The 11,604-nt window shown below is 36.0% G+C and overlaps 1 protein-coding gene across 4 annotated transcripts in view; it reads right to left on the reverse strand.

The window, feature by feature from the left end:
* Nucleotides 1–4,802, reverse strand: part of LOC117987755 (uncharacterized) — an 84,540-nt gene extending 79,738 nt beyond the window's left edge. For all 4 annotated transcript variants that reach the window (XR_011237461.1, XR_011237459.1, XR_011237460.1 and 1 more), the window contains exon 1: nucleotides 4,564–4,802. Coding sequence is in view for 1 of the 4 variants with exons in the window: in XM_034974805.2 (XP_034830696.1) it covers nucleotides 4,564–4,597 (34 nt within the window). In the remaining 3 variants the exon portion in view is untranslated. The remainder of the gene's footprint in view (nucleotides 1–4,563) is intronic.
* Nucleotides 4,803–11,604: the final 6,802 nt, after the last annotated feature.

The following is an 11,604-nucleotide window of genomic DNA, read 5'->3' on the forward strand; positions in this document are numbered from 1 at the left end:
CTTTCGAGGATCTGTACAGCAAAAGATTCAAGCAATTTTCGGGTTCCGTATCTTCAAAAAACAAGACAAACACAAAAACAGGAAAGAATCACTTCATAGTCTGTCTGTCTATCGTGTCTGTAAAGACACGTCACGGGGATCAAAACCTATATGGTTCTTCCCGTTGATCTAGAATCATGAAATTTGGCAGGTAGCACATGTAAAATGAGCCGCTATGATAGCCTAGTGGTTACGAAGTCCTCCTCCTATTCGTGAGGTCGGGGGTTCAGTCCCAGGCTCGCACCTCTAACTTTTCGGAGTTATGTGCGTTTTAAGAAATTAAATATCACTCGCTTTAATTGTGAACGAAACCTGCATACCTGAGAGTTCTGCATAATGTTTTCAAAGGTGTGTGAAGTCTGCCAATCCGCACTTGACCAGCGTGGTGGACTATAGAAAAATCCTTCTTATACTGAGTGGAGACTGTGCTCTGTAGTGAGCCGGCTATGGGACGATGATGATGATGACAAATAAATAAACAAAATCGGAAGCTGTGAATTTTTAAAATAAAATTAGAAAGTGTTATTGCTTCTACGATGTTACGGAACCCTTCTTGTGTAAGTCTGACTCGCACTTGACCGGTATTTAACAGACAATTCTAAAAACTTTTGCTCTTGTTAGAATTGTAATATTGCAGTTCCTTTGTACCTACTATGAACAAAGAATTTGCAATTAATACGAAATGCAAGTCTAGCCATTAAGTTTTTGAAAATATACATTTTATAGAACTATTTGAGTAAGTATGTTGGTCCCATGAGCCTTGAAGGTGGAAGACACAGTTTGACTGCGAAATTCAAATTTAATTTGGTTTTTCGCAATTTGTAAACTAATACGACAAAGTAAGCTTATGACATTCAAATTGAGCCCCTACTAGCAGTATCATCTTCACAGGCTTAGATAAAAATCTTTACTTGAAAGTGTCCAGTTTAAGAAATTAGTCAAAATAATGAGTTTGACGTGAGCTACTCACAAATTAGTCATTATTTTGACTAATTTCTTAAACAGGGACACTTTCAAGTAAAGATTTTTATATAAATCTGCGAAGATGATATTGCTAGGGGCGAAATTTGAATGCCATAAGTCTACTTTGTCGCATTAGTTTACAAATTGTGAGAAACCAAATTAAATTTGAATTTCGCGGGCAGACCCGTGTCTTGGGGGCCTTAAGATGTCTTAATCTCCTGAAACTATTTCTGGTAAACTGTAAATTGCAACCCACCCACTGAAAGCGTGGTGCTCATCAAGTCCTCTTTTGTATGACAAAGATCAGCAAATCGTCATCACCCATCCATTTACTGACTAAAGTTAAAGTTGCTTAACTTGCGCAAAGTTGAAGCATTTTTCAGTTTCTTACCTTACCAGTAATATCGACACTGTCATAGAACAAAGTCACTTCTACGAAATGTTAGTTTTACAGGAGAGCAGTTTAAAGTTTTGAACTCGGATTTTTCTGCATATTTCATTTCCTAATTACATTAATGAATAATAACTTACAAATAGCCTTTGTCATCATATTAGGGCTTGTTTATAGACAATTACCAGTAAATTATATCTATTTTTTAAAGAAATAGTTCATTTATGTTGATATCCGACGTTGTTCTGCGATAGATAGGACGCTTTGTGTTACAATACGATGTTTTTCTACGGAAAATGCGTTCACTTATGTAAACATGCCACAGTTTTCTACGGAATAACATAAGAAGATGATGATGTATGTTAAATTTTGATACACCCCTTTGATAAAAAAAACTGGCACCTTTTCAAAAAAGCTGTACTATTATTTTAATATTAGCAATTGTTTTATTTATCTCTGGCTAGAATAGTGTTTTTATGAATGGAGGATAGGTTTTATTTCATTATTTTAACACATGGTTAGCTCAAATTAAAAATAAATAATGTAAATTTCTTTAGCATTTAATACTGGAATAAAAAACCAAAACCAACTTTTATAACCTGTTTTATATATTATTATAATTAAAGGTTTAAAATATATATATAAATCTATAATAGATACCGCTATGGGTTCATAAAACAAATCAGAATCACAAAAAATGAGATTATTTAAAACGTTATTACTAATTAAATATCATGGTAATAAAAATGGAATGGAAATAATGATAAAATGTTAATAATGATTCATCAATCATAAATGGGATAGGCCAAGAATACTAATTATGATTAAAATTTTAAAAACCTTAACCATATTTTGTTACCTGCCCATCTAAGTTAGGAACCACTATCTATATGTTAGGAATCGGTTAAGTGAACAGTCTTATAAAAAATATTATACGGTCAGTAATCAAATTTACTTAATATTTAAAAATGTATCTATTATTACTATAAAAAACAATACGAGACTATAAAAGTTATTCAACTGAGCTGTCTTGACAATCAATTAGTTCAAGAACATTGTTTGACATACAGCAACATACTAGAATCAGACGTAGGAGGTCGAGGAGGTGTAGTAAATAGTATGTGTAGGTGAATTTACGCAAATTTGATTGGTCTTTATTGAGACATCATTAATTCTTTACAAGCTTACGGGTAAATACAACAAACCCCCCAATGTTTTTCTCGACTAGACTCCAAAATCTTGTAAAACAGTCTAATCTTTTTTCATAAGTAATTCTATCCACACATTTGTAACATTTGCAAGGTGCACCCATGACTTTTTCAGCGACAACCTTGCCCCTTTTTGAAATTTGTAAAACTTTTCCTTAACCTCCGACTAGGATTCCTTAGATTTCTTACGTTCTTTTCGCCCTGGAGACGGAGCACAGGTAGTATATAATCCAGACAAAGATCTACAAGTATTGCTTACAGTATTAGGAGAAGATGATATTGCATCAAGCTAGTGATCGTGATCTGCACAAAACAAGTGATTACAGCTGCTGTGACTATTAGTTAGTGAAGGCATAAGGGTTGGAATAGTTAATAGAGATTCAGGTGTGGCCACAACAGTGTTTCCAAAATCTTTGACAACGATCGACGGGTAGAGAATTTTCAAAACTGGTGTTAGCATCAGCTATATTCCACGGGGTTGACATGAATGGGGTTCAAATCTACAGTGTTATCTTCCAAAACTTCTTGCCACACATCCCTTTTTATTTATTTATTATAGGCGCACGCTTGACCACGAGCACACCTGATGGGAAGTGATGATGTGGCCTAAGATGGGACGCGTTTGTCTAGAAGGTGCCTATTCACTCTTGTTTTAAATCCTCCTTCCTATGTGTTCCTATGTGTTTGTATTATAATCCTTCAGTTAAATGCGAGGTTTTTCGCATCTGGTAGTAGAAATGATTTAGATCCATCTACTTTAGAATCTACAATATCATAACAAATTTAGTGGTAGATTATAAAGCTGAGTCATAAAAATATAAAAACAACAAATTTAAAAAAAATATCAATTAAAAAGGGTGTTATTAACATTTCAAAATTCCGAACAAAAGCGTATGTGGAAATATGTCCAAGAATACAGTCAGTTCAAAATACACGACAAAAAAAAATTGTCACCGTTCCGAAGTACAATGTCATATATGCTCAACCGATCTAAATAAATGAATTAAATTTCGAACAAAAACAACGCTACGATAACATACGACACAAAAAATATACAAAAATAAAAAGCTTCAAAACTTCCAGGTATAAAGCATAGTATGTAGTAATCGTCATAATAAAGTTTTAAAATGCGTAAATTTGATTTTTTTGAATTCTGTAGAACAATGTCGGTTCACATTATACGACGTAGTTTTTTATTATTTCGATGTTAAATCATTATTATATCAAAATTAGCTTAACAATACAAGAATTAGCTATTTCTAAAAAACCTTTGTAACGCGATTGTTTTCCATCTAACAACATCGCAACTGACGATCCGCCGGCGCGAGCGTGATTTGACAAGCAAGCGATAACGGCGCTTCTTTACAAGTAATCTTTTTCTTCGGAATGATATTCAAATACTGCTTTGTTCTATTGAATATTTCCAAAACTACTGAATATTTTTTTCTAATTTTTTCCTGTGTGAAAGGAAATTGTTTATAAAAGCGATTCGTGTCAAAATCACGATTTCGTCATATTGTCATATCTGACAATGTTCTACGACAGTGTCGATATTATTAGTACCAGGATAACATAAAAGATAAACAGGTATGTCAATTTTTGTATCATAAAAATGTAGGTAGATACACAAAAAATATTAAGAAATCAGTACCCGTATTATAAATGCGAAAGTGTGTTTGTTTGTTGGTTTGTCCTTCTATCACGTCACAACGGTGCAACGGATTGATGTGATATTTTGTATTGGTATAGACAAAGACCTGGAGAGTGACATAGGCTACTTTTTATCCCGGAAAATCAAAGAGTTCCCAAGGGAATTTTTCAAAACCTAATTCCACCAGGACGAAGCCGCAAGCATCAGCTAGTAGTTCATAATATTACGAGAAACAAAGATTAAACAAAACTGAAGTAAAACAACCCAGCCTATAGTTTTTTTGCGTCATTAGTACACCAAAAAAAACTCACCGATAAAGAGTCCGAAAACCAGAAGAACAGTCATCTTGGAAGGAACTAAATTATCTCAAACACTAGACAACGTTCACTTATCATTTCACATCATTAATTCATAGATCGCCATCTATCACTTGTTTGATTCACCAAAAAACTCCATTCATACACTAAGCCATCTACATCAACGGAAATCCTGTACGAAGTTTCGAAAAAAATCGTTTTCAGCACGAGGGACACACACGTCTGTCTCGCGCAGATGCTGCTACCCGACTGCGGGACAGCATCCTTACCCCCTCCCTTTCCTCTATCCCCTTTCCACCCCTTATCACGATCCCGTAATTAGATAAATGTCATTGCTGTTGTCTGTGTTTTTTTGCTTTTCCACGGAGTTTTCGTTCGTCGTAATAGACCGTAGAGGAGTCATTTGTGACTGTTTATTTACCCCGTGCGGGGTATAATCGACCCCCGAGTGCGTGTTAGGTGCCCGGAAAGAAAAATATCGGTGGAACTGGGAGGTTTACGAGATTATCTCTTGTTTTCAGGATGCTGTGTTTTCCGCCATTTTTAATAGGGTTGTTTTTGTTTTGTACTTAATTGTTTTATTTTAACAGCTTTTCAACCAAGTTTTGTTCAGGTGAAGTTGTATTTAGGATTCTACTCTTTTTTCCATCAAACCATTCCAGCATCCGTGTTTTCTGCCACGTATTGCTCGAGGACTCAAGAAGAGGCATCTTCTAAGCAAGCACATTGCTATCTAGACCTAATTCATACTTCATCAGGCATATAATTAGCTATAGTAAAGAGCATTTAGCCTATCTTGAATAAAAAAACCTAATTTTTAAAATTCCGATCTAATAGGATTTTGGGATATTTCTCAGAATTATCCTAAGGGATAATTCTGAGAAATATCCCAAGTGCACCCCTAGAGTAAATACTCAAGAAATACGAATTACGAAGAAATGTGGTGGGATTTGAAGATTGGTTTTATGAGCTACGCCAATGCTACGCCGTAGAGGCAAACATTATTTTGGAAAGAAATTTTAATTATACTTACTAAACCTTTCAACAAGGTTTCGAATCGCGCCTTCTAAGAAAATGTCCTTACAAATTAATTTTTAGGGTTCCGTAACTCAATAGAAAAAAAGGAACCCTTATAGAATTACTTCGTTGTCTGTCTGTCTGTCAAAGGAATCAAAACCTATAGGCTTTCTACCTATAACCTTCCCGTTGAGCTAGAATCATGAAATTTAGCAGGTAGCAATGTCTTATAGCACAAGTAAAAGGAAAAATCCGAAGACCATGAATTTGTGGTAACATAACGAAAAAAATTAAAATTATTATTTTTTGTACGATGGTACGGAACTCTTCGTGTCCGACTCGCACTTGACCTGTTCCTTTCCAAGCTTTTTAGTTTTCTTACCACAAAAGAAAAAAAGAAAAGTCTGTCTGTCCGTCTGCCTATCGCGTCTGTCAAGAAACCTATATGGTACTTCCCGTAGACCCAGAATCATGAAATTTGGCATATAGGTAGATCTTAGAGCACACGTCAAGGGGAAAATCCGAAAACCGTGAATTTGTGGTTACATCCCAAAAAAAATTAAAATTTGTTCATGGTTCATTTCAAAGTAAGATTACTATACCAAGAGTGGTATCATATGAAGAACTTTACCTGTACATTCTAAACAGATTTTAATTTTTTTTTGCATAAGAAATAGTTTTTGATTTATCGTGCAAAATTTCAAAAAATACTACTGTATTGCGGAACCTTCGGTGCACGAGTCTGACCCGCACTTGGCCGGTTTTTATTGAAGATATCCTTTGCAAAGTGCACCGTGTAACTCGTTTATTTCAAAACATTGTATCCACTCGTATTTTAAATTCCGTTATCTGACTAAACACAATTTTAAATTATTCGCTTTCGCAATAAAAACAGCTTTAGCCGGCCAACTGATTTGTTGAAATTGTATAAATTGTAGCAATAAATTTGGGTATTTTACCTGAAAGCAGAGTCGATAATATTTTAAAACAGCATAACTGTATAAGCCATATTTTGTTTTGTTTTCAGTCTAAAAAACCTCAAATCACATAGGGTTGCCAAATAGCAATTAGGTGTGCCAGAGATATCCGGTAAGAAAGGATTTTTGAAAATTCAACTCCTAAGGTGGTAAAAAAAGGTTAATTTGTGTAATCCAGGCGGACGAAGTCGCGAGTATATGCTAGTTGTATTCATACAAATCTGTTTTGATAGAAAAGAAAAAAATTGGATGTAGTTAACTTTCTTTCTTTTTTAAAGACGTAAGTACTAGCTGAATGTCGCGACTTTGTCCGCTTGGATTTAGGTTTTTAAAAATCCCATGGAAATCCTTCGTTTTTCTGGGGCAAAAAACAGCACTTGTAAGTCTACAAGTAGTCTTTTACTATATCCATGCAAAAAATCACGTGAAGGACAAACCAATAAACAAACACACACGAATGACATATATAATATGGGTAGTGATATACCTGAAAGCTGAGTAAATAATATTTTAAAACAGCACAACAGTAACTGTATAAGCCATTTGTTTTTTTCAGTCTAAAAAAAGCTCAACTCAAATAGGATGCCAAAAGTGATAACTGGATACAATGCCCACTTCATTGTGTTCATACCAATCTGTTCTGATGGAAGAGAAAAATTTGGATGTGGTTCCTTTAAAGGGGAACGAACTTATTCGTAGCGGGCTCCAAACAAACTTATTTTTTTAAAGAATATTAACCAAGTTAATTTCTGAGTAATGTTCCCCTTTCCCCTCCAATGAAGAGGTTTCCAGGCAACGTTCGAGAAAATTTCATAGATGGCGCTAAATACTACCACCACTAAAGATGAAAAATAATATCTATATCTATATGATCTATGCATACGTATGAGTGACAAAGACAACGCTCTACAAAGCCTGAGTGTCATTCTAAAGGCCGATGTACATTATTTTCTGCCGCGTACTGTAACTCATCAACGCCTAGCCAAAACCCTTGTCCATCCGTTTAACCGATTTTGACGAAATTTGGTACAGAGCTAGACATGCCGGGGAAGGACATAGACTACTTTTTATTCCGGAAAATTAAAGAGTTCCCACGGGATTTTTAAAACCAAAACTCACGCGGACGAAGTAGATAGATACTATAACTAGATGCCACATTGTTACTGGGCTTTCGCACATGCACGTGAAATACCCATATTTCATATTTCACGCCAACTCCTGCTATCTGCCGCCATTCATTATACAGGGGGCTCGATACGCCGCAATTAAAGTGCGCCCGATGTTCCACGTGTTACTTTGTTTCTTACTTTGTATTGCGAAGATTTTTGATAAAATCGCCTGTGTGAAATAACTCTTTTGAAGTGGTTCTGATACCTCAACGTAAATTTTTACAGTACGCAGCCGAAAGTAATGTACATCGGGCTTTAGAATAAAATTTCGGATTTGGAGAGCGTCTCTGTCACTCGTATATGACGTTTTGTCGGTCTCAACGACAAGGACAACGCTCTACAAATCTGCTATCTCCTTCTAAAGGTCAATGTACATTACTTTCGGCCACGTACTGTACTTACTTGTGTGAACGCAGCTTTAGTTTTCTTTAAATGTTATTCCATCGGGATGGTAGACTAGTACCAAACCCTTCACACTCTGAGAGAAAACCCGTGCTCAGTAATGAGCCAGCGATAAAACATAAAGTTGACTGTTTTAAATATTTGACACGTCTTCATTCAAATAGTTTCAAATGCATGGCCCGTGCTCGATTGGATCAGTCAATGCGTAATCAAAGGCAATTGTTAGAGGAGCCATTGTGTGGAGAACAGTGCATGCCTAGCATATGCTATGAGGCTTAGTGTTACAGCGTCATCCAAGCTTGCGCGACCAAAGTCGCTACGAAGCGGGAACTTCTGTCATGCGACGGTCGCCTACCACTATATTTAATGGCACCATGCGATGCGATAGGTATATTTGGCTAAGGAAAATTAACCTTAACTATTATTACTCAACGACTTTAGCAGAGCTTCTTAGGAGGTGGGTCTAAAAATGAACATGAGTAAGACGAAAATCTTGTCTAATGCTTATGTCCCTCCCACAGAGAATTTGATGGTCCCGCCCCACCCACTAATCGTAGAGAGCTCTGCACTCAAAATTGTAGACGAGTATACCTAGGACACACAATCTAGTTAGGTAGGTCCAATTTCGAGAAAGAGGTCAGCCGCCGAATCAGTGCTTGATCTGCAAGCACTGAGGAATTTTGTCTTAAAAGTATTCGAACAGTGCGTGTTGCCAGTGATGACATATGGATTCGAGACATGATCGCTAACTATGGGCCTCATAAGAAAGCTCAGAGTCACTCTGCGGCCGATGGAGAGGTCTATGCTCGGAGTTTCCCTACGTGATCAAATCAGCTATGAGGAGATCCGTAAGAGAACTAGTAGAGACGACAAATCCTCTGATTTTTTATCGTTTTGTATTTTATGTCTTTTTTCTTGTACCTTTATTTGTATTTAAATTTATTATTAATTATCTAGTTAGTGTAAGTGGCACTGCCGTTCTACTAAGATATAAAATTAAAAAAATCAAACGAGTCTCAGGGAGCCGCTGGATTCATGCAGCGCAAGACCATGGCGTGTGGAAGACCCTACAAGAGACCTATGTCTAGCTGTGGACGTCTATCTGTTGATGATGATGATGATGACCAGCCCTTTGGAACGATGAATTGAAGAAGTTGGCGGGAAGCAAGTGGATGAAAAAGCAAGGAGGCAAGGCGGAGGACCGTATGTGGCGGTGCGTTCTAGAAAAGTTCGATATTATATCCAGCAGTGAACGCATACAGGCTGATGGATTGGATTGGGTTAATTGGAAGCTTAGTGGTCCTTTTATACCAGGATACCATAACTTGCAAAAGGACGATAAGTACTTTATTTTTAGAAGCGTCATATTTATGATCATGCACAGTTCTCTCCGATATTGGGATAGAATTCGATTATGAATTCCATGCCTCGAATTATGGCTATTTTAGTCAGAATTTCGACACAATTCTCCATTTTATGGGACAATGAACGAAACTAGGTTATATTTTGCCTCCAAATAATACAGTGGGTTGTAAATCAAAAGAGATTGTTGTGTAAAATTGATATTTTTGGTGCAATTGCGCGTTGATTTTAGTAATTTCAAAATTATACATTTTTGATTACTTGTTCTATTTTATACTAGCGGATACCCGGCGCGTGCCACGCCACAAAAATTCTTAAATCATCTTCGCATTATTGCCATTCTAACAAAACTAGTTTGGGGCACATGTTGGATGGTTTCAAAGTCTATAACGGACACAGGCAGAAACATTTTTGTGTTTTATATAAATATATAAGAAGATAATATCAATATAATGTTTTATATAAATATAAAAATAATCTCTAATTTAGTAACACTGGAAGGTTAGGAGTTTGTAACGACCTTATGAAAAAGGATAAAAATAATTATATTTTTGGCACAGAATCCAAAAAGTTGTAAGGGCCGAAAGAACAACAAAATAAAGTAAAGAGATAATATAATGTACAGATTTATTAGATTATCCCATTGATATACATTTAATAAAAGACATCCAAAAATAAGCGCCTGAATGCAAAAATGTGAAAAAATGTATTCTGTCTCGCTGAAAAGTCAAATAAATTTTCGTTTATTTGTCGTAATAGGCTATTTGACTAATTTTTTGCACTTATAAGTATGAGGTCCGGATTTGGTTTCTAGCATAAGGGGTATTCTTTTTTACTATTTCTAAAATGTCTTGAGGCTGGTCTGCTAGGAGGGGGCTTAGGCCCTGGCTACCACCACACAACTACCGAAGTGCCGCCAATTTTTTTTTCTACTACAATGCAGCGTAGAAACCAATTCATACCCTGTAGATTGGTTTGAAAGTTTTACCTACTTCGCGGACAGTATTCCTACTGTCCCCCCCCCCCCCCCCATTTCTGGACAGTATGTATTACTACAACTGTCCAGGAAAGTAAGTTTCAATTTGGAATAGTGTTTGTTCCTCACAACTATTCAGAAAAGTTACTAAGTATGATAAGTTTGAATTTGGAATAATCTTTCTTCCTGAATATCTTGTATATTTTTAATATTTATTTTTTTTAGCTTAAATAGTTTGAATTCGGAACTCTACCGAATTGCGTTTTCAGCGCTCAGAACACGGCACGGTTATCCGTATCGGATTTTTTATAGCGCTGCGAGCGCTGCAAGCGTCATTCGGAGGAAAAGTTTCAAAAGTTAGAATTTTTTGGTTTCATATTAAAAGGCGCAAATCGACTGTTCGTTTTAAATTATTTATTAAAAACGAGTTACCAACTAGATAAAATGAGTTCAAGTGAGGATAGTATGGAATTTAATTGCACACCTAATTTGAGAGAGGAGGGTGAATTAGCAAAATACATAGTAAGTATATATATTTTTTTAAATAAATTACTAGCTTAATTTTTTAGAAAAGCACTATACATGCATGCCTCGACCAGGAGTGCCTTTCTGGCCTCGTGTTATAGACGTCCTCGCCAAGGCTCGGCCGTCTAACTCACACTCGACCAGAAAACGCTTACTTCCCGGTCTCGTGCAGTAATGTACTATTAATTAATCTGCCGTATTCCTTCAGCGCTAGCCGGCTCGCAGTCAAGGGCTATAAACACATCGAGTAAAAAAATTAGAACTAACTAACTTAGAACCGTCTATCGTTCTTTTGAGTTGCCTACCTTTTCTTTTAGGGATATCTTTGATGTTTTATATCAATGTAGTTTCTCGGCTAAATCTCGATTTGGACCATGAATGAGAAATTATCTCGCGCAGCGATGGGTATTATCATAAAAAACCACTTCAGGGGGCAATAAATTGGATTATATATTTATGAAAACTGACATCTCCTTGTTAAGCCTGTGTTCTGTGATTTAGTTACATGATAAATTATTTCATGGATCTGATTAATGAAAATACTATGCGAGAAATGGGGAAATGGGGGAAATGTTTTGTAGATCGCGAACCTTTTTTTATGTCAAGT

The sequence above is a fragment of the Maniola hyperantus genome, chromosome 13 (genome assembly GCF_902806685.2).
Source record: "Maniola hyperantus chromosome 13, iAphHyp1.2, whole genome shotgun sequence".
Taxonomy (NCBI): domain Eukaryota; kingdom Metazoa; phylum Arthropoda; class Insecta; order Lepidoptera; family Nymphalidae; genus Maniola; species Maniola hyperantus.